Raw genomic sequence first — 23,310 nt, 5'->3', positions numbered from 1 at the left:
CTGGGAGCTGCTGCAGGTGGGAGGCATTGGCTGGGCTCAGCTCCTCCTTTGATCATCATGTTCCCTTCTGGCAGCGGTATCTGAAAACTCCCTGCCCTGGGCCCACATGACAAGCCTCTTCTAGCCTGAAGGGAGGCACCCCCTCAGCCAGAGAGGCAGCAGACAGACAGGGGAGATGAGAACAAGAGGCAGAGCTGAGCTAAGCTGACCTAGTTAGAGCAGAAAGAGGCTGTAGGGGTGACGGGGATGACGTGGGAGGGGACTGGGACAGAGGGAGAGGGAAGTTTCCCAGGGAGGCCCAGGAAAGAGAGACATAGAGGGCTGACTGTTGTTTAAGAAGCCTTGGCAAGACTTGGGGGCCACCTAGAGGAGCCGCGTGTGGAGACTCAGTGAGCTGGCGGGCCTGTGTCCATGTGTGCAGGGTGTGCGGAGGGGAGTAGCTTTACCAGATTTTGCCTGAATACTTAGTTTGTTTGTTTGTTTGTTTTTGGAGATGGGGTCTCACTCTGTTGCCCAGGCTGGAGTGCAGTGGCATGATCTCCACTCACTGCAACCCCTGCCTTCCGGGTTCAAGCGATTCTCCTGCCTCAGCCTCCTGAGTAGCTGGGATTACAGGCATGAGCTACCACAGCTGGCTAATTTTTGTATTTTTAGTAGAGACGAAGTTTTGCCGTGTTGCCCAGGCTGCTCGAATCCTGAGCTCAGAAGATCCGCCCGTCTCAGCCTCCCAAAGTGCTGGGATTACGAGCCATGATCCACTGTGCCTGGCCTGAATACTTAAAGTCACCACCTTGGCAGAAATGAGAATCAGAAAAATATCTTGACCTTGGGGGAGCCAAGTGTGGAGGTCCGCTAAACCTAGCGAGAATGAGCAAAAGCCCTGAATGTTCTCACAAGATTGCCCAGCAGTGGGCCAAAGAGAGGTCTTGTTACCCACTGTGTACCCAGCTCTCATCTAGGCACTGTAGGGCGAGATAAAGGGAGCAAAGACATGAGCCCAGCTTGGAGGAAAATCAGTCCCTCTACAGATATAGCCAGTGGGCTCCATGCTGTGTTGGGGCCCCCCGAGGGACAGACAAGTGCCCTTCACAGGCCCTGCTCTTTAGGAAGACACAATCTATTTGAGAGAATCCTTGTGAAGCAACAATAAGTAATTGAATGCCATTTCTTGTTATGCCCCTGACTCGCAGAAGGGATTTCTGGCATAAGTGGGGAAGGCCGTAGGAAGGAGGAGGACATTAAGCTGAGCCCTGAAGTCTGGGAGGGCAGAATTGGGATGAGGAGAGAGAAAGGGGCATTCTAGTGAAGGTGCACAGATGGGCATAAGTTTGGCTCATGTAGGGACCAAGAAGGTGGCCAGGCTGACAAGATCGGAGGCCCACTGAAGGGAGATGGAGAAATGCAGTTGGATGGGAGAGAGTCAAGATTACAGAGGGCATCTGAAACTTCCAAAAAGGACGGTGTCAAAATCCAAGTTTTTGACGGGATCCGCCTCTGTCCCTGCTCTCCCTTTTAGCTACAAGCCCATCGTGGAATTCATCGATGCACAATTCGAGGCCTACCTGCAGGAAGAGCTAAAGATCCGAAGAGTGCTACACACCTACCATGACTCCCGAATCCATGTCTGCTTGTATTTCATTGCCCCCACGGGTCATTCCCTGAAGTCTCTGGACCTAGTGACTATGAAGAAGCTGGACAGTAAGGTATATAGGAGGCAGGGGCGGGGGCGCTGGGGGCTCACTCTTACTGATCTCTTGTGCAAAGTAGCTGTGGGATTCCGGGAGAGATTTGTGGCATCCTCATCCTCTCCCTCATTCCCTGTCCCTCCATAAAGATGGTGTTACGGATCCAGCACCAGCATCGTAAGCTTTGTGATCTGTTTTCCCAGCACTAGGGATGGGCTTGCCCTGAGCTGTCTTTCTGCCCTGATCCCTCTTGGGGACTAGCAAGATGGCTCCCTGGGTCTAGGGGCAAAGGCTTTGGCAATGGAAAGCTGTTTTTTTCTTTGTCCGAATGTTAACTGGCTAGAATCAAACATGCAAACTTGACTTTGAAAGTTATTCTTGCTATCAATAATTACTTTTATGATTGCAGTTAACATTAAAACCCTCATTATATGCCAGCCCCGTGAAGTACACATTATTGTTATCTTCATTTTACAGAAGAGAAAACTGAGGCTCTGAGAGGTTAAGTGACTTGCTCATTGTCATATTGCTAGCTACTGGTAGAGTGCAGATTCTGTGACACTCAGATCTGTGACCCCATGTTATAATGCTTCCATGCCCGAGAAAGATGGCTGTGGGAATCAGGCATTGTCTTCCTTTAAGAAAAACTTGGCTGGGTGCGGTGGCTCACACCTGTAATCCCAGCACTTTGGGAGGCCAAGATAGGCGGGTCATCTGAGGTCAGGAGTTCGAGACCAGCCTGGCCAACATGGCGAAATCCCGTCTCTACTAAAAATACAAAAATTAACTGGGCATGGTGGTGCGCACTTATAATCCCAGCTATTGGGGATGCTCAAGCAGGAGAATCGCTTGAACCTGGAAGCGGAGGTTGCAGTGAGCTGGAATCATGCCACTGCACTCCAGCCTGGGCGACACAGCCAGACTCCGTATCAAAAAAATAATCGAATTCACATGCAGCCATTTAGTAGCACATCCACTCTAAGACTGAATTTCAGCTCTCATCAGAATAGGAGCAGTTTTTCATTTTTTGCAGCAATGGGCTCATGGCCCATGAATAAAAGGCTGCTCTTGAAACGTGGCCATGCCCTGCATGTCCTGTATAGGGGCATTGGTGAGCCACATGGCTGCAGGCCTGGTGGATGGGCTGAGTTAAGCCTTTGAGATATATATATATATATATATATATATATATATATATATATATATATATATATTTTTTTTTTTTTTTTTTTTTTTTTTTTTTTTTGAGACGGACTTTCGCTCTTGTTGCCCAGACTGGAGTGCAATGGCACGATCTTGGCTCACCGCAACCTCCGCCTCCTGGGTTCAAGCAATTCTCCTGCCTCAGCCTCCCGAGTAGCTGGGATTATAGGCATGCGCTACCATGCCTGGATACTTTTTATTTTTAGTAGAGACGGGGTTTCACCATGTTGGCCAAGCTGGTCTCGAACTCGCAACCTCAGGTGATCTGCCCACCTTGGCCTCCCAAAGTGCTTGGATTAGCAGCATGAGCCACTGCCCCTGGCCTGATATATGTTTATAGTGTGTCAATGGGGACTTGGCGAAAGTGCCAAGGAGAATAGGCTCTGCCTGCTGTTTCATCTTGGCAAGGGCTTTGACCCTTCTGCCCCTGAAAGACTTCAAGGGAGATGCCTCCACGGTTCAGTCTTTCCTTGACCCAGCAGCTGTGTGATATCAGCCTTCAGAGGCACTCCTAAGCCAAAGCGCAGAGGAAGCAGGATTTTTCTTCCACGTCTGGAGCTCCCAGACTCCCCTTTTAGAGTCCGGGGCCTGAGTGCCACCTATGCCCCTCCCCCACCCCCCGCTGGAGTCTACTGGCAGGAATGATTATGCTCTCCATGTCAACCTGAACTTAGTGTGCTCTGTCTCACAAACACATGTGCATTTCAAGTTTCTTTACCTTCTGACAGTAAAAGCCTTGTCCCTTCTTGGAGGAATTTCAAGAATTAGGGTTCAGGTGGATTGAACTTTTGGTTGGGATTAGTTCTTTCTCCTGATGCCTGAAATTGGGCATTTATACTTGCTTTTCTTACTCAGAAATTAATCATGAGACTCAGGCAGTATAATTCTTTTTGCATAAGTCTCAGATCAAATTGTAACTATAGGTTCTTCCTCACCTAACTGAGTTGATTATTCAGTGTCTCCTGCCAGAAAGAGAGCCAGGTGTGCATCCTCACTGAGCACTGTCCCTGCCTCCTTTCCCTGCCATCTCTCATGTGGGTCCATATCACACCCGGCTTGGGCTAGACTGGACCCGATGGGTTGGAACAATTTACTCTTAGCAAGAAGAGGCCACCTCTCCCCTGTCAGCCACAGATTCCCAGCTATCACCTTTCTGCTTCAAATCTCCCAAGCAGTAACCTTGATACCAAGATAACATACAGCTCATCAACTTGGATCTGAACTGGTAGACAGCTCATGCTTAAGACTATGGACTTAGGAATAAGGCTGAGTTTGGATTTGAATCCCAGTTCTCCTACTTACCTGCTCCATGGCCTTGGACAAGTTACTTAACCTCCCTATGCCTTAATTTCTCATTGGCAAAATAGTAGTAATAATACCTCCTGGAAGGGTTATTGTCAGGATTAATTGTGCTAATTCATGTAAAGCACTTAGTTCAGTGCCCAGCACATAGTTAGTACTTGTCGTTTATTATATTGTCATTTGGCTACAGAAGTGGCCAGTCTTTGACCACTGGGCTGAGCGGCTCCCTCTGGCAGCTGGTGGAAGTCCTAGGTCATGCTGCTATCAGTTGCAGGTTACCAACAATGACCCCACTTTGCCCCTCCTCTCCCTAGGTGAACATCATCCCCATCATTGCCAAAGCAGATGCCATTTCGAAGAGTGAGCTAACAAAGTTCAAAATCAAAATCACCAGCGAGCTTGTCAGCAACGGAGTCCAGATCTATCAGTTTCCTACAGATGATGAGTCGGTGGCAGAGATCAATGGAACCATGAACGTGAGTGGGAGCAATTTCCTGACCATTTGCTTTTTATGATGATTATCATTATTTTAATGTGCTTTAGAGACAGGGTCTTGCTCTGTTGCCCAGGCTGGAGTGCAGTGGTGTGATCACAACTCACTGCAGCCTTGAACTCCTGGGCTCAAGGGATCCTCCCGCCTTAGCCTCCCAAGTAGCTGGGATTACAGGTGCACTCACCACACCTGGCTAATGTTTTAATGTTTTGTAGAGACGGGGTCTTGCTATGTTGCTCAGGCTGGTCTTGAACCCCTGGGCTCAAGCGATCCTCCTGCCTCAGCCTCCCAAAGTACTGGGATTACAAGTGTGAGCCACCACGCTGACCCCTTTATTATTATTATTTTACCAAATAGCAGCAAAACATCTTCACCATCCATCTTAGTGTAGTCAACTCTTTTTTTCTTTTACTTTTTTTTTTTTTTTTAAGACAGGATCTCATTCCATTGCCCAGGCTAGAGTACAGTGGCACAATCTCGGCTCACTGCAACCGAGATATGTTATTTTTAAATATCAGGGTTGGCTGGGCATGGTGTCTCACGCCTGTAATCCTAGCACTTTTGGAGGCCGAGGCGGGTAGATCACCTGAGGTCGGGAGTTTGAGACCAACCTGGCCAACATGGCAAAACCCCGTCTCTACTAAAAAATACAAAAATTAGCCAGGCGTGGTGGTGTGCGCCTATAATCCCAGCTACTCTGGAGGCTAAGGCAGAGGTTGCAGTGAGCCAAGATTACGCCATTGCACTCCAGCCTGGGCGACAGAGTGAGACTCCATCTCAAAAAAAAAAAAAAAAAAAAAAAAATCAGCGTTATGCTTTGCTTTATTAAGTGTGAATGAATAATAATAATAAAAAACCTTGCCATCTTTCCTCTCCTCCCCCACTTTCTCCCACTAGAGAAATGAGTAATAAAGAAGGCAGAGAGGCAAACATCTCCTAATGCTTCCTTACAATGTGTTGCTGTTGCTGTGAAATCTTCAATGTTGTGATTTCAAGGAGACAGCTAATAGCTTTCAGAAAGCCTCCGCTTTAGGAACAGATTTCTTTTTCTCTATTGAGTGTCATCAGTTTTTCCTAATGACATAATGCCTGGGTATAGCCAAACTCAGGAAAGCCTTGTAATAAAAGCCATTTTTAGAAAACTTTCCTGCTGCCACTGCCCTCTAAGTTATCATTACAACTTCAGCTGCCACCTCCTATGAATGGGCCAACAAATTAGCATAGCAGGGCAGCAAGTCATTGTCTCGCCTGACTTCCTGTCCATCAGTACACCCGAGATGTGTTTGTTATCACCATCACCATCTTAGACAAATCTGGCTCAAGGGTAAGGCTATCTGGAGCATGGTAGGTAGAGATAGGTCTTCTCTGACCGGCCGTGGGCATGGAAAAAATAAAAAAGATTAGCACTTGTCCTCTCGAGAAGTCAGGGCATTTTGATGGAAACTAGGCTCTGTTATGAAGAGACAGCCTAGTCTGCAGAAAAACGGGAGCCTCGCGAGAAGTGTCGTCTGGGTGCCACGGGCACTGATGTCTGGAAGCGTCTAGTCACCTCAGGACATCAGTCCCCATAGAGACCTTCTGAACACTGATGCCCTAAGTCATCAAGCAGCTTGCAGGCTTGTGGTTTGCTTTGCTAAGAATAAATAGGGACTGAGAGTACTCAGCCATTTCAAGGTGTCACACAGAACCACATCTTGGTACCTCATGGATTAGGAGTGATAATCATCCTGGGCTCTGTTCTCAGCTCAGCTCTGGCCTCCTGCTAAGCCTAGGGTAGGCTCAACCTCAAGGCTGGAAACCCCCAAGCTAGGCAGCAGCAGTTGTCAAGCATGCTGTTATGGCTGTGAAGGGATTCTGGGTCCTTTATTACTCATAATTGTGTTTCACTTTGAGAAACAAAATTCGAGGCTGAACAACATAGCGAGACCTCATCTCTACTGAAATTAAAAAAAAATTAACTAGTGGCCGGGCGCGGTGGCTAACGCCTGTAATTCCAGCACTTTCGGGGGCCGAGGCGGGTGGATCACCTCAGATCAAGAGTTCGAGACCAGCCTGACCAACATGGAGAAACCCCGTCTCTAGTAAAAAGACAAAATTAGCCAGGCATGGTGGCGCATGCCTGTAATCCCAGCTACTCAGGAGGCTGAGGCAGGAGAATCGCTTGAACCCAGGAGGCGGAGGTTGCAGTGAGCTGAGATCGCGCCTTTGCACTCCAGCCTGGGCAACCAGAGCAAAACTCCATCTCAAAAAAGAAAAAATTAACTGGTGCTGTGGCGCACACCTGTAGTCTCAGCTACTTGGTCGGTGGGTGGCCTAAAGTGGGAGGATTACTTGAGCCTGGGAAGTTGAGGCTGAGGTGAACCCTGATCGAGCCACTGCACTACTGCAGGCTGGGTGACAGAGCAACACCCTGTCTCACAAAAAAAAAAAAAAAGAGAGAGAGAGAAAGGAAAGGAAAGAAAAAGAAAGTAAATAAAGAGAGAGAAAGAGAGAAAGAAATAAAAAGGAAGGAAGGAAGGGAGGAGGGAGGGAGGGAATTCCAGTGGAAGGAAGGAATGGAGGAAGGGAGGGGAGGGGAGGAGAGGAGAGGAGCAGGGAATTCCAGTGGATTCAGGATTATCCCTATCATAAATCACTCACCACTTACTCCCTTGCATCCTACTGTGCTTTGTTTTTTTTTTTTTTTTTTTTTTTTTTGAGACAGGCTCTCACTCTGTCGCCCAGGCTGGAGTACAGTGATGCAATCAATTTCAGCTCACTGTAGCCTCCACTTCCTGGGTTCAACTAATCCTCCTGCCTCAGCCTCCCGAGTAGCTGGGACCACAGGCATGCACCACCATGCCCGGCTAATCCACTATGGGTTTTTTTTTGAGTGGGAAAGAGAGGAGTGGCCTCACAGCTAGTGTGCCTGAATTGGCATGCCTGTGAGAGGAGCTTGCATGTGAGTGTTTTGTGTTACATGCGCTGTGATGGGAAAGAGGGTGCTATCAAATATACACAGAGGATTGCTTAGCCTGCCTGCCACCGAACAACTATGTCAAAAGTCCCCAGAGTCTTCACACAAGCCGTGGTGTATGAAGCTGCATCCTCAGGACCTGGGCTTGGGTGGTAGGAGGAATTGGTGCTGGTCTTTCATTTTGGATTTGACTCCAGCCCCACAGCCTCAGCCACCCCAGCCAATTGTCATAGGAGCTGGATTGGAAGAAGCGGAAGAAATCTGTTGCCTGAGTGGAGAAGACTGTACAATGTCCTGTCTCTCACCATGGGGGATTTTTGTGGCAGGAAATGAGAGTAATGAGGTCCCTGCCACCACCTTGAATTATGAGTGGCTCCAGAAAACCTTATTTTAGATTGAGGGGGAAGAGAAGGGAGAGCGAGGTCTTGTTGCATGCTATTTTCAACCCATGCTCTGATATCTCTCAAGGTTGTAGACTTTAATACTAAGAATTGCTATGTTATTTTAAATTTAATGATGTTCTTTGAATGGCTGAAAGCATGGCCAGGACCAGCAAAAAGGCCCAGTTACTTAATTGACTAAGCTCCATTAGTTGTCCATTTGTGAAGTCTGGGGTTTGGTTCCCACAAAGGCAATTGACATTTGGGCCCAGTGAGAACACATGGCTGAACAGTAGGGTCATAGGAAGACCCACAGGCACAAGTCCATCCCTTCCTCTGAGACAGCAATGGTATTTCCATTGTTGCCATGTACTTTTACAGGAATCACCAGTGGTTGACTTGAGAGCAAATCAGCCAATGGTCTTGTTCAGTCACCAGCAGGGGCCTGAAATGGGGACTAACATAACTGGGAAACACTGTCCACCCTGGGAGGAAACCAAGCCCAATCAGAATATTATCATTAGATGAGGAATAAAGAGTTCTGACAGTGTGTATTTCACTGGGCTAAGTAGTCACCTAGCCTCCCAAGTATAATGGATGCGGTGAAATAAGAATAAAGTAACTCACGCCAATTGGATTATTAAGTACTTTACAATGTACAAGAAGAATTTAAGTTAGACACAAGTCAGTAAAGGTGGTGCTATGGTTTGATTGTGTCCCCTCCAAAATTCAGGTGTGGCCAGTATGATAGTATTAAGAGGTCGGGGCTGGCCGCAGTGGCTCACACGTGTAATCCCAGCACTTTGGGAGGCCAAGGTGGGCGAATCACAAGGTCAAGAGATCGAGACCATCCTGGCCAACATGGTGAAACCCCGTCTCTACTAAAAATACAAAAAATTACCAGGCGCAGTGGCTCATACCTGTAATCCCAGCTACTTGGGAGGCCGAGGCGGGTGGATCACCTGAGGTCGGGAGTTCGGGACCAGCCTAACCAACATGGAGAAACCCCGTCTCTACTAAAAATGCAAAATTAGCCGGGCATGGTGGCACATGCCTATAATCCCAGCTACTCAGGAGGCTGAGGCAGGAGGATCGCTTGAACCCAGGAGACGGAGGTTGTGGTGAGCTGAGATCACGCCATTGCACTCCAGCCTGGGCACCAAGAGCAAAACTCCATCTCAAAAAAAAAAAAAGAGCTGGGCATGGTGCCACACACCTGTAGTCTCAGCTACTCGGGAGGCTGAGGCAGGAGGATCACTTGAACCCGGGACGCGGAGGTTGCAGTGAGCTGAGATCACGTCACTGCACTCCAGCCTGGCGACAGAGTGAGACTCCGTCTCAAAAAAAAAAAAAAAAGGTAGGGCCTTTAGGAATTGATTGGGCCTGGCCAGGCGCGGTGGCTCACACCTGTAATCCCAGCACTTTGAGAGACCAAGGCGGGTGGATCACCTCAGATCAAGAGTTCGAGACCAGCCTGACCAACATGGAGAAACCCCGTCTCTAGTAAAAAGACAAAATTAGCCAGGCATGGTGGCGCATGCCTGTAATCCCAGCTACTCAGGAGGCTGAGGCAAGATAATCGCTTGAACCCGGGAGGCAAAGGTTGCAGTGAGCCGAGATTGTGCCATTGCACTCCAGCCTGGGCAACAAGAGCGAAACTCCATCTTAAAAAAAAAAAAAAAATGTGATTAGGCCATGAGGGCTTCTCCCTTGTTAATGGGATGAAGGCCCTTTTTTTTTGAGATGGAGTCTCACTCTGTCGGCCAGGCTGCAGTGCAGTGGCGCGATCTTGGCTCGGCTAACCACGACCTCCGCCTCCCCGGTTCAAGCAATTCTCTGCCTCAGCCTCCCGAGTAGCTGGGATTACAGGCGCCCGCCACCACGCCCGGCTAATTTTTGTATTTTTAGTAGAGATGAGGTTTCACCATCTTGGCCAGGCTGGTCTTGAACTCCTGACCTCGTGATCCACCTGCCTTGGCCTCCCAAAGTGCTGGGATTACAGGCGTGAGCCACCACACCTGGCCGAAGACCCTTTTTAAAGAGACATCATGCAGTGTTGGGCCAGCTTGTCCTTCTGCTGTGTGAGGATGCGGCAAGAAGGTCCTCACCAGACCAGAATGCTGGTGCCTTGATCTTGGACCTCCCAGCCTCCAGAACTATGAGGAATAAATTTCTTTTTTTTTTTTTTTTGAATAAATTTCTATTGTTGATAAATTACTCAGTCTCAGGTAGTTTACTGTAGCAAGACAAAATGCACTAAGACAGATGGTGAATCTAGGAATGGACTCCCAAGGAAGGCTTGAGATTATCTCTTGTTGGAGTTTTCTGACACTGGGAAATCTGATATCCGAGGGCGCCTCGTTGGAAGTCTGAGTGAGAGAGTCACACAGACTCTCCTGAGAGGCCTGTTTGTGTTTCAGCAGCAACACTGCCCTGCATCTATCAGAGTCTCTTCCCTGGGTCCACACATAGAAAATGTCACCACTGTCTGTCAGTTTCCTGCAGAGACCTGGGAAAAATAGCAGAAAGCCTGGCCTCAGATTTGGATCCCATTGGTAGGACCTAGAAGTATGGTCTGTGGTGGTGCGGGGGGAGGGTGGGTATCTGCTCTCTGCTCTGCTCGACTCCATTCTGGTTGTCAAAGCCATCTGTCTCTCAAAAGCAGTGGAACAGAGGGCCAGAGCCTGGTCCCCATGATTTCCTGCTTGTCATGGTTTGCTTCCTTCTAGCAGATGCCATGTAGCCAGGAGGCAGAGTGCGGACCACCCTAGGTGGCTGGGAGAGGTTGGCAGCCAAAGCTCGGTGGCCTCGCTGCTGCTTCAGAGGATCTGGGCATGGGGGTTAGGGACCTAGGCAACTCGTTTAACCTCCCTGTATCCCAGTTCCCTCAGCTCACGAATGGATCTTTTAATCATTGCCATAGAAGGATGTTGTGAAAATCAAACCAAAGGAGAGCGCTGGGAAATGCCTACCTTGCATATACTTATCAAAGCAGACTGAGGCCAGCTGCAAAGGAGCGTGCTGTGGGAGGGCTGGGGCTATGTTTTTGAGCTAGAAGAATAAAATGACAGCAGTTTGAGAAAGAGGGGGAAGCAAGTCACCCTATCATTCTGACGGTGTCTCTTGATGGTAAAAATGCAACAGGCCCGAGGGAATACTGACATTTTTGTATGCCTTTGTTTTCTTCTTGGTTTTTTTTTTTCTCGAGCTCAGAGAAGCACCTCCCAATTCACATGCCTTCCTCCTCCATCACTTACAGCTGAGAGCCCAGGAGGAGGGAGTGCTACAACGTGGTTTTTCTTTATCACCTCCTCCCTCAGTCTAGCTCTCTGCATTCGCCACCCCTTGGCTCTTCTGTGTCATGTGGCTGAAGCTGTGGGGTCTCTCCAGGGGAAATGTTCTCCCAGAAAGTGTTTAGGGGTGGATTCGAGGCTCCCGATATGTCTTAGGTCCCTGAGTAGGGATGAATTGTGCGCAGATCAACCCTCCTGGCAAAGATTGGACATGCTTAGGCCCTTGGGCAGCATTTTCAGGAATTCAGTGCTTCCCAAATGCCCTGTGTGTCACTTGCCCAGTTACTCTTTTGGTCATTCCCCTCCCAGGACTGATGAAACATTTCCCACCTCCACCCCACACCCACCTTCCATAATCCATAACCTCCTCTTTCCCATGTCCAGATTTAAGGGACAGTCAGTGGAGTGGGGAGGGGTCGGAGGGTGTCTGAGACGATCGTCTGATAGCAGCTGAGAGTGGAGAGGGTGAAAGAAGAGCAGCTTCAGCTGGCGGCCAAGCAATTTGAGGGACTGGTGGAGGTCCTGGAGCTGAGCTCCTGATGAAATCCTGTGTTCTTCTGCTCTGAAGGACATTTTTGGGGTCCAGAGCTAGAGGAGAATGGAGAAAAGAATTGGCTGTGAGATCAGCCTGTGGATTAAACAAACAAGCGACAGATTTGCTGTGGGTTTCCCTGAATTGAATTGCCTCTGATAATCTGGTCTTGCACAACTAGTTCCCCCCAAGGTTTAGAGTACGCACCTCATCTACTGCTTGAACCCCCTAAATGGAGGTAGCAGACCAGCAAGGGGTGGGGTTTGAAGTCATTCTGTTCCTTACTATTGTGTGCCTGCTGACAAGTCTCTTAGCCCTTCTGGACCTCAGTTTCTCCATCTAAAGAGGAGACTAATAAGGCAACTTACCATATAGTGTTGTAGAGATTCAGTGAGACAATGCCATGTAAAGCAGCTGGTACCCAGTGCATAGGGCTTAACAAATTATTGCTAATGCCAATGCTGTTAGTATGATTGCCACTACCTACTCTGCAACAACTTATTTGACTTCCCAAGAATTGCTCCCTCCTCTGTGTTACTCCAGCCCTTTAGCCTCTGTTTACAACCTTGATTTTTCTTTTCTTTTTTTTTTTTTTTTTGAGACCGGGTCTTGCTCTGTCACCCAGGCTGGGGTGCAGTGGTGCGATCTCGGCTCACTGCAACCTCCACTTCTGGTACAACCCTGATCTTGCTGTATGATCGTTGTTGAGATGGCTTTCTCCCTTGGCACACTGTGCACTCTCTGGGGCCAGGGTCTGTGCTTTTTTGCTATTACGTCATTCTTAATGCCTAGCATATATCATAGGAGCTCAGTAAATATTTGTAGAATGGATGAGTGGGCAAATGGGTCAAAATATCTGAGATCATGGCCTGTTTCTGCAGGCAGGCTAAGAAACTTTCCCCACAGGCTCTTTACCTGTTGGTGTAAAGCCCTTTTGGGCAAAGCCCCACCTGGGCTCACCTGGTCAGTAAACATTGATTCCGTGGTTCCATTTGGCTGTGGTGACTTAGCACTCACAAGCTGGCTAGCTCCTTGTGGATTACGGCTCTGTGAGTATTTCCTAGGCCCCATACTGCCAAGTGGGGGCAGCTCTCTCTTCTCTCATCCATAAAGCCAGGCCAAGCTCCTCATTTTCCCTGTGAGCACCAAGCTCATAAACCTATTTGTCCTTTGCCTTTCTTTCCTCTTTCCCTAGCCCTACCACTGCCATTCAGGAAGTATTTATTAAGCACCTACTATGTACAGGGTACCAGACCATATACTTGAGCCCTTGATCACATACTATCTTATATGACTTGAGTTATGTAATTTGGGCTTCCTCAACAAGACTGTAAGCTCCTAGAGGGCGAGGGAGCGTGTCTTCTGCTGCTTCTGTCTGCCTTATAGCACCTACAGAAGAACCCAGCATGGTCATGTGAGTAAATCCTTGGTGACTTGCCTTCTAGGCTCACAAGTTCAATGTGAGCTCTTTCTCCGGGGAAGGATGAGAACAAGGAGAGTACAGCTCAGTTGGCTGTGTGGTCTCAGTATGGACCTAGTCTTGGGGCTCTTGCATGCCAGGGAGGGAGAAGGGCCAGTGATCCCAGACCCTTTGGTACTCCTTTATCCTCTCTATCCACACAGAACCCCCCTCATTCCACTTCCCCTTCTTCCAAAGGCTCTTCCCCTCAGCAGTAACTATGAATAGCGAATAGTTTGGTAATCTGTGTGTCTGCTTATTATTCTGCTTCTTTTCTCTCTTTGTTCCCTATGCATTCAGCCATGTCATTGTTACCCTCTATTGTGAATTTCTGAACAGCAGAGGCTTGGACTAGGCCTCTTATCCTCACATGGTTTGGGAACTTAATAAATGCTTGTTGGTGATGATGACAGTGAGGGACATTGCAGGGTGAGGGCCTGGGGCCCCAGAGACGAACAGCAGTTGGGTTGTGTAACACTCAGTGCCTTTCTTCTGCAGTTCTCAGCTTTCGTTTGCCTTCGGTTTCAGGCCCACCTGCCGTTTGCTGTCATTGGCAGCACAGAAGAACTGAAGATAGGCAACAAGATGATGAGGGCGCGGCAGTATCCTTGGGGCACTGTGCAGGGTGAGTGAGTCTCCGGGAGGGGCTACACACAGGAAGCCCCTTTTGTCTGTCTCTTTGTTTGTCCCCAGCCACTATATGACAAGTTTCTAAATTGTCCCAAGTCTCTGCTCATTCGGCATGGGTCCCAAATAGCCATAGGGGTCACTAGCAAGCTAACTCTGGCTCCATACTGGGATGCTCTGATGGGAGCAAGCTCCCTCTGTTTCTAATGGGAAAAGTTTTCCTAAAACACAAGGACTTGCAAGGTAGGAAGGAGTGTGCGAGAAAGCATGTGTTCTTGCCCAAGTGCACCTGAAAAATGTTCACAGTAGTGTTGTTTGTAATGACAAATAATTACAAACAATCCAGATATTCTTTAAAATAGACTGGATAGGCCGGGCACAGTGGCTCACGCCTGTAATCCCAGCACTTTGGGAGGCCGAGGCGGGCGGATCACGAGGTCAGGAGATTGAGACCATCCTGGCCAACATGGCAAAACCCCATCTCTACTAAAAATACAAAAAAAAAAAAAAAAAAAAAAAAAGACTGGATAGTGGGAGGGTGGGAGGGGGATAAGGGATTTAAAAAAACTACATGTTGGGGCTGGGCGCGGTGGCTCACTCCTGTAATTCTAGCACTCTGGGAGGCCGAAGAAGGCGGATCACCTGAGGTCAGGAGTTCGAGACCAGCCTGGCCAACATGGTGAAACCCCGTTTCTACTAAAAATACAAAAAAAAAAAAAAAAAAAATTAGTCAGGTATGGTGGCATGTGCCTGTAGTCCCAGCTACTCAGGAGGCTGAGGCAGGAGAATCGCTTGAACCCGGGAGGTAGAGATTGCAGTGAGCTGAGATTTTGCCACTGCATTCCAGCCTGGGCGACAGAGTGAGATTCAAAAAAAAAAAAAAAGAAAGAAAGAAACATACCATTGGATTCCCTTTGTATGAATTCCAAAAGGAGGCAAAACTAAACAAGATATATATTCTTAGGAATGCATACATAAGAGTTAAAACTATAAAGAAAAACAAAGGAATGATAATCCCCAAAGTCAGGAGAAGGATTAAGTCTCTGCCAGGGGAGTTGGGGGATAGAGAGGGATGAGATTGGGAAAGGGCACTCAGGGGCTTCCAAGGTACTGGTAATGTTTAACCTGAGTTGTGGAGACATTGGTGTTAATTTTTCAAAAATTCTTTAAATTGTACATACACATTTCATGCTCTTTGTATGTATGATTATTTCACAATTGAAAAGCAATTAGACATATTGCATTACACTCAGGAAAGTTCCTTCTGTGATCTGCCTGACATATGTTAACTTACCCTCAGGGCTAGTCAGTTCAGTGCACAAGACAAGGCCAAGGACGGCGCTGTGGGTAGAAGAGTCTCTGGTCCTCAGAGTCTACAGCTAGAAACTGGGCCGTGGCTGATAGGGGCATCGTGTGAAAGAGTGGCTGGTTCTCTGTAAACTCATCCCTACCACTGGGGAAACACCTGAAAGTGGGTGGCGAGTTGTCCACATCACATACGAAGGCTGGCATGTTTTAGGACACCCCACACACCCACTGGCAATAGCTGGATTTTCCATAGGTAGGACAAGACTGGTTATCAGAGCTGTGCTAAGTTCTGGTCTTCTCTGCTGTTCGGAGCTGGGGATGCTCCACTAGGAACGTTTGCAAATGGTTTCTGGACCCACATTCCCACCCTGGGAATGGACTTGTGGTCTGAGAAACAGGAACCTGAAGTGAGACGAGGAGAAGCCAGTAGACATGGTTCCAATGACTTATTTCATCTGATGTGGACTACTCTGAACCTAAACAAAAAAGGGGGTTTTGAAAGTTTTTCTTGTAAGTCTAAGTTGACTGTTCCGCTTGAATGAGGAAGAAGTTGTATATTGCTCAGGCAGCCTGCAGGGCCCTCGGAGGCACTCCTTCTGACTCACCATTAGAGATCACTGTCCAGAGATGGAGGAGGAGATGGCATATAGCATAGTCCTGAGAAGTTGTCTTACTGATGTCATCTTTAATATTAGCCTGTGTTCTATGACAGCAGGGGGCTTTATTCCTAATTCAGTGGGTCTTAAGCAGAGGGATTATGTGAGCTGATTTGGGCTTTGGAAAGATTAATGACCACAAGGTAGTCTGCTTCAACTATGGCTGACCCACTTATCCCAGACCCTTCTCTGCCCTCACTACCCTCTTCCAGACCCTGCAAGACAGAATCTGGGGTGATTGCCTGTTCACTTCAGACACCATTTTTCCTACTTGTTCAGGGCAAATACCACCATCCGACACAGTGAAGCCATACCTGTAGCCACCTTGACAAAGTGCTCCTCGTGACCTGGTCCAGCCAGAAATCGATTTTGCTATGACTTGGTCCACATCTGTCATTCTTGACCACTGCCCCAAATTGCAGACCTTTGCTTGCACTCTTTTGAGGAGGGGACTTGTTCACACAGGCCAGAAAGTGGGGTCCCCTTGCTCCTAGTCACCACTGCTACTGTCAGGCCATTATCTACCTTCTAAAGAAACCACCTCCTTGGAAGCTTCTACCATCCAGGTGGGCCATGCCTGCGGTCCACACCCCTCCTTGTCACTGTCATCTATCAATATCCTAGTTCTTTCCCCTTATTCTTTGGAGACTTTGTCACCTCCCCTACATTGTCTGGGTTTGAACCCTAACTCTGCAACTTACTAGCTACATAACCTTGCCTAGCCTCATTGACACTTTGCAAACACCATTCCCTTCTCTGGCTGATAAATTGCTATTCTTCCTTCCAGAGTCATCTTAGAGATTTTCTCTTCGGTGAAGTCTTCACTTTCCCAGGAGTTCTTAGGTTCCCCTCTTCTGAGCTTTATTGCAACTTGGCTATCCCTCTATTTTTGTAGTTTTGCACTGAATTGTATTTGTCTATTTGTATCTATTCTTCCTCTAAACTATAAGCTCCTGAGAGCAAGATTCCATCACTTCGTTTCTGAATTCCCAGTGCCTCACACAATACTGGGAACAGAGATTCCACAAATATTGATTGGATGGATGGATGGATGGATGGATGGATGGATGGATGGATAGATGGATGGATGAGTGGATGGATGGATGGATGGATGGATAGATGGATGGATGGATGGATGGATGGATGAGTGGATGGATGGATGGATAGATGGATGGATGGATGGATGGATGGATGGATGGATGGATGGATAGATGGATGGATGGATGAGTGGATGGATGGATGGATGGATGGATGGACAGATGCATATATGCTGTTGTCCTACAAGTGGTGCAGACCAAACATTCTTTTGAGGGTTCTGACTGCTGAATTTAGATTGTGGTGCTACTGACTGTCTTAATAAGTATTTTTATGATATCACAGTTTTTCGTTACTGGCATTTTTGTAACCTTTCATTTACATTTTCAGTAGAAAAGAGAGGAGGTAAATTTGCAGGATCTAAATACACAGATTGCAAGGCAACGTCACTGTTAGACATTTTGCCTCTCGTTTCATCCATTTCTGCTTCTGCTGGCCTTCCTTTCAACATACTTTCAATACCCCAAACCCTGCTATGCAGTTGAAAACGAGGCCCACTGCGACTTTGTGAAGCTGCGGGAGATGCTGATTCGGGTCAACATGGAGGATCTGCGGGAGCAGACCCACACCCGGCACTATGAGCTGTATCGCCGCTGTAAGCTGGAGGAGATGGGCTTCAAGGACACCGACCCTGACAGCAAACCCTTCAGGTACCGCTCCTGCCAGCCCAGCCCAGCCCAGCCCAGCTCAGCTCAGCCCACTCAGGTGGTGTGGAAGCCTTCCCCTGGAGAATTCACAGGGGAGGCGAGACACGGGTGCTAAGACCTCAAGGAGCAGGGGCGACTCACTTGCCAGTTCTGCTTGCCTGTTCACCCTTTGCCTCTGCACACCTGCCAGGAGAGCTGTGGGGAGCAGGCTTGGGAAGTACCGCCACCTTGCTTTTAAGGGCAAGGGAAGGGAGGATGCCCAGAGGACCAGCAAGGCTGATCACCACACACACATGCACGCATCCATGACAGCTCCAAGCAGCTGCGCTGGGGGGGATCCCCAAGCTGGGGCCCTGTTCCACGAGGTGGCAGTTGGTAACTGTCCTCTGCCCCTCTTTCTTCATCAGGCTCCTGGTGCTCAGACAGGTTTCTAGTCTGTTCTTTACCCATTTCCCCATTCTCAAACCCAGATAGGACCAGGTAGCATGCCCTTACCATGCATCGATGAACTGCAGGCTCTTCAATTGCTGTCCTTAGTGTCTGCATTCAAGTGCAAGTTCTGTTTTGACCGCAGGATGTTGATCATCACTGCCATATTTCTTAAATCAGAATGCTTTTAGAGAAGGGGAATGTTTTTGAAAGCAGGTTATTATGCAGAGAGGAGTGATGTGCCAAGTAGAAGTGTCTGATCTATATGCGTGATGTGTGAAATAAGCCCCACAGTTGAAATTACCACGTGGTGCCCTTTATGGTGGTCAGGCATTAATAAGCAAGTGAGGGAGATGTCTACCAGTTATAAAGGCTTTCAAAGAGCCTCTGAGATCTTACTCTACCTGTGCACAGCCTAAAGCTGGCCTGGAGTCAGAGCCTAACCAGTCCCTTGGGGATATTTGCTTCAGGAGGGACAGGCTCATGCCCTATATACTGACAGGTGGGGCTGGGGGAAGCCATGCTTGTCTTTTTCTGGTGGGAGCTCCCTGGCTGTCTTCCCCACCTGCAGCTTTCATCTGCATTTGTAGAGGAGTAGGTGTGCCTCCACCTGGTCATTTTGTCTCCTTCCCTCCTCCTTCACTCCATCCTGAATACCTCTGTTTCCTGTGTCTTCGCCTTCTTCACTCCTTCTCTGCCAGCTCCTTCCCATGCTGCATGTAAGCATTCTTGTGCTGAAGAAACTCTCCCTTAACCCTGCTCTTTCTTACCAGCCTCTGCCCTGTCAAGAAGTCCTTGACAGGATGAGGAGAAAGAGTTGTTCTATGTTTACTGGTTCCTCTTCCCCATCTCTCATTCATTCCTCAATCCACTGCAGTCTGGCTTCTGTCCCCAGCATAACCACTCAAATGCCTCTCTCCAAGGCCAGGAATCGCAGACTTGTGGCCAAGTTCAATGTGGCCTTTGGTTTCCATCTTATTTGATATCAACGCAGCACTTTATGCCATTCCCCACTGCCTCCTTGAAATGCTCTCTGCCTTTGGCTTTTCTAGCACTGGCCTGGCTGATTCTATTCCTATCTCTCCTACTATTTCTTCTCAGCCTCCTTTGCAGGCTCGTTTTCTTCACCTTACTCCTTTAAATGTTGATATACCCCCCGGGATTCTTTCCTAGAGCCTCTGCTCCTTTCACTTTCTGTTCTCTTTGCAGCTGGTTCTTTCTACTCTCACAGCCCTAATTACCACCTAGAAGTAGATGGTTCCCAAGCTAGTCTTACTTCTGAGGTCTAAACCCATTAATCCAACTGCATACTGGATGTCCACTCAGACATCCCATAGAGGACCTCCCCGAAAATCAAGCTCTGTACAAATTCATCTTCTGCCCTCTTAAGCATGTGTCTCCAACATTCCCTGTTGCCATTCATGATACCACCATCCGCCTGGTTGCCCAAGGATAATCAGAATTACCTTTGGCTCCTCCCAAATCCTGGGAGTTCTGCTTCCCTTACTGCTCCCTCCATTCCCTCCCAGCCCTTAACATTAAGATCCTATCACTTCTTCTTTTCTTTTCTTTTCTTTTTTTTTTTTGAGACAGAGTCTTGCTCTATCGCCCAGGCTGGAGTACAATGGCACAATCTCGGCTCACTGCAATCTTGGCTTCCCGGGTTCAAGCGATTCTCCTGCCTCAGCCTCCCCAGTAGCTGGGATTACAGGCGCCCACCACCTCACCCAGCTAATTTTTGTATTTTTATTAGAGATGGGGTTTCACCATATTGGCCAGGCTGGTCTTGAACTCCTGACCTCAAGTGATCTACCCACCTTGGCCTCCCAAAGTGCTGAGATTACAGGCATGAGCCACCACACCTGGCCAAGATCCTGTCACTTCTTACTTGGATTGATGGACAGTCTATCCTTCCCACAGCACAGCCGGGATGGTCCTTCTCATTTTCAAATTGGATCTAGTACTACTTCCTGCTTTAAAACCATGCAGTGTGTACATATCCAATTTTTAAATATGGCATTCAAAGCCTGTTCTCTTCCTCCAGGCTCAGGAACTTCGTCTGCCTCTACTCCACCACTGCCATGGTGCTCTCTGGCCATGTTGAACCATACCTGGCTCCCCAAGAATGTCATTCTCTCTTCACACCTGCTTTCTTACATGCTGCCCTCTTTGGATCACAGTTCCACCTCTTCTTCACCAGGCTATTGCTTTTTTTTTTTTTTTTTTTTTTTTTTGAGATGGAGTCTCACTCTGTCACACAGGCTGGAGTGCAGTGGCGCGATCTCGGCTCACTTCAACCTTCGCCTAGCAGGTTCAAGTGATTCTCCTGCCTCAGCCTCCTGAGTAGCTGGGATTACTGGCGCCCACTACGACGCCTGGCTAATTTTTTGTATTTTTTAGTAGAGATGGGGTTTCACCATGTTGGCCAGGCTGGTCTCGAACTCCTGACCTCAGGTGATCCACCCGTCTTGGCCTCCCAGAGTGCTGGAATTACAGGCGTGAGCCACCGCACCCAGCCTATCTCCTATTTCTTTAAAAATAAGCTTAGGCCAGGGGCATCTCCCACTAGACCATGAGTTCCTTGATGGCAGGTATGATGGCTGTTGGCTCTAGAGGCTGAGTGACTAGCATCATGTCAATTAGTACTGAGTCTAGCACATATGGAGTCTCCTCAAGCATTTGTTGAAATAGTTCATTAATGTGGTCAGTTTCAGAGCCAGGGCCTGGCAGCATTGTGCAGTGGGAAAACCCAGATGAAGAGACAGGAGACTCAGCTTCTGGTCAAAGTTCTCCCTCTAACTAGCCGTGGGGCCTTGAGTAAGACACCTCACCTCTCTGGGCCTCAGTTTTCTCATCCGTAGAACAAGAGTATAGAACCAGATATTCTAAGTCTCTCCAGTTCACTAGGGTTGCCCCATCCCCCTCCAGAATCCCTGTGGGCATGCTGTCATGGGCCAAGCCAGGTGCCCACAGCTTTGTGGTTCTATTTTTGTACCTGGCTCACAACTGGGGAAGGGAGGACAGAGGAACCCAGTGAGGATCTTTGGGGCCAGTTTTATCAAATAGGAGTCATTCCAAAGGAAGAAGAATTAACCTGACCATGTTCGCAGTTTACAGGAGACATATGAGGCCAAAAGGAACGAGTTCCTAGGGGAACTCCAGAAAAAAGAAGAGGAGATGAGACAGATGTTCGTCCAGCGAGTCAAAGAGAAAGAAGCGGAGCTCAAAGAGGCAGAGAAAGAGGTAAATGTGAGCCTGGTGATTATTAAAATGTCAAGAAACAACAGCTGCTGGTGAGACTGTGGAAAAATAGGAACGCTTTTACACTGTTGGTGTGAATGTAAATTACTTCAACCACTGTGGAAGACAGTGTGGTGATTCCTCAAAGACCTAGAATCAGAAATGCCATTCGACCCAGCAATCCTATAGATCATTTTATTATAAAGATACACACACACATATGTTCACTGCAACACTATTCACAATAGGAAAGACATAGAATCAACCCAAATGCCCATCAATGATAGATTGGATAAAGAAAATGTGGTACATATACACCGTGGAATACCATGCAGCCATAAAAAGGAATCAGAGGATGTTCTTTAGAAGGACATGAGTGGAGCTGGGAGCCATTATCTTCAGCAAACTAACACAGGAACAGAAATCCAAACATTGGGCCGGACACTGTGGCTCACGCCTGTAATCCCAACACTTTGGGAGGCCGAGGTAGTTGGATCACCTGAAGTCAGGAGTTCGAGACCAGCCTGGCCAACATGGTGAAACCCTGTCTCTACTAAAAATACAACAATTAGTGGAGTGTGGTGGCACATGCCTATAGTCCCAGCTACTTGGGAGGCTGAGGCAGGAGAATCGCTTGAATCTGGGAAGTGGAGGTTACAGTGAGCTGAGATCATGCCACTGCACTCCAGCCTGGGTGACAGAGCAAGACTCCATCTCAAAAAGAAAAAAAAGAAAGGAAACAATTACTTCACGATTCTCTTCCACATTTAACCTGTCGCACTCTCAAGGGTTCTCACCAAAGCCCATGACAAGGGTATTGATTTTTTTTTTCAGTTTCACTGAAAAAAAAAAATGTCGGCTGGGCGCGGTGGCTCACGCCTGTAATCCCAGCACTTTGAGAGGCCGAGGCGGGCGGATCACAAGGTCAAGAGTTCGAGACCATCCTGCCTAACACGGTGAAACCCTGTCTCTACTAAAAATACAAAAAAATTAGCCGGGCGTGGTGGCGGGCGCCTGTAGTCCCAGCTACTCGGGAGGCTGAGGCAGGAGAATGGCGTGAACCCGGGAGGCGGAGCTTGCAGTGAGCCGAGATCGTGCCACTGTACTCCAGCCTGGGCGACAGAGCGAGACTCTGCCTCAAAAAGAAAAATGTCAGACAGGTGCCTTGGCTCAGGTCTGTAATCCCAGCACTTCGGGAGGCTTAAAGCGAGGGGATTGCTTGAGCCCAGGAGTTTAAGACCAGCCTGGGCAACATACTGAGACCCCGTTTCTATTAAAAATACAAAAAATTGGCTGGGCGCAGTTGCTCACACCTGTAATCCCAGCACTTTGGGAGGTCGAGGTGGGTGGATCACGAGTTCAGGAGTTTGAGGCCAGCCTGGCTAATATGGTGAAACCCTGTCTCTGCTAAAAATACAAAAATTAGCCAGGTGTGGTGGTACGCACCTGTAGTCCCAGCTACTTGGGAGACTGAGGCAGAAGAATTGCTTGAACCCAGGAGGCGGAGGTTGCAGTGAGCCGAGATTGTCCCACTGGACTCCAGCCTGGGCAACAGAGCGAGACTCCATCTCAAAAAAAAAAAAAAAAATTACAAATACAAAAAATTAGCCAGGCATGGTTGCACGTGCCTGTAGTCCCAGCTACCCAGGAGGCTGAGGTGGGAGGAATGCTTGAGCCGAGAGATCGAGGCCACTGCATTCCAGCCTGCGTGACAGAGTGAGACTCTGTCTCAATAAAAAAAACAAAAACGTCACCCAGCACTTTTAGGAGGAGAAGTGAGGGGATCTCAAAGACAAATGAATAAAAGTGCAACAAACAAAAACCAGGTTAAGGCAATTGATAGGCAGCCCTAGTGACTAGTAAGAGCTGCTTTAGGCCAGGCGTGGTGGCTCATGCCTGTAATCCCAACACTTTGGGAGGCCAAGGTGGGCGGATGACAAGGTCAGGAGATCGAGACCATCCTGGCTAACTCAGTGAAACCCCGTCTCTACTAAAAATACAAAAA

The 23,310-nt window shown here is 48.2% G+C and overlaps 1 protein-coding gene across 5 annotated transcripts in view; it reads left to right on the top strand.

The window, feature by feature from the left end:
- Positions 1–23,310, top strand: part of SEPTIN6 (septin 6) — a 78,003-nt gene that overhangs the window by 39,070 nt on the left and 15,623 nt on the right. For all 5 annotated transcript variants that reach the window (XM_008965068.5, XM_034950563.3, XM_008965067.7 and 2 more), the window contains exons 4-8: positions 1,517–1,703; positions 4,505–4,666; positions 13,832–13,928; positions 17,471–17,639; positions 21,176–21,308. In XM_008965068.5, coding sequence (XP_008963316.2) covers positions 1,517–1,703; positions 4,505–4,666; positions 13,832–13,928; positions 17,471–17,639; positions 21,176–21,308 — 748 coding nt within the window. The remainder of the gene's footprint in view (positions 1–1,516; positions 1,704–4,504; positions 4,667–13,831; positions 13,929–17,470; positions 17,640–21,175; positions 21,309–23,310) is intronic.

This window comes from Pan paniscus, chromosome X (assembly GCF_029289425.2).
Source record: "Pan paniscus chromosome X, NHGRI_mPanPan1-v2.0_pri, whole genome shotgun sequence".
NCBI lineage: Eukaryota > Metazoa > Chordata > Mammalia > Primates > Hominidae > Pan > Pan paniscus.
This window is presented reverse-complemented; position numbering and strand designations above follow the sequence as displayed.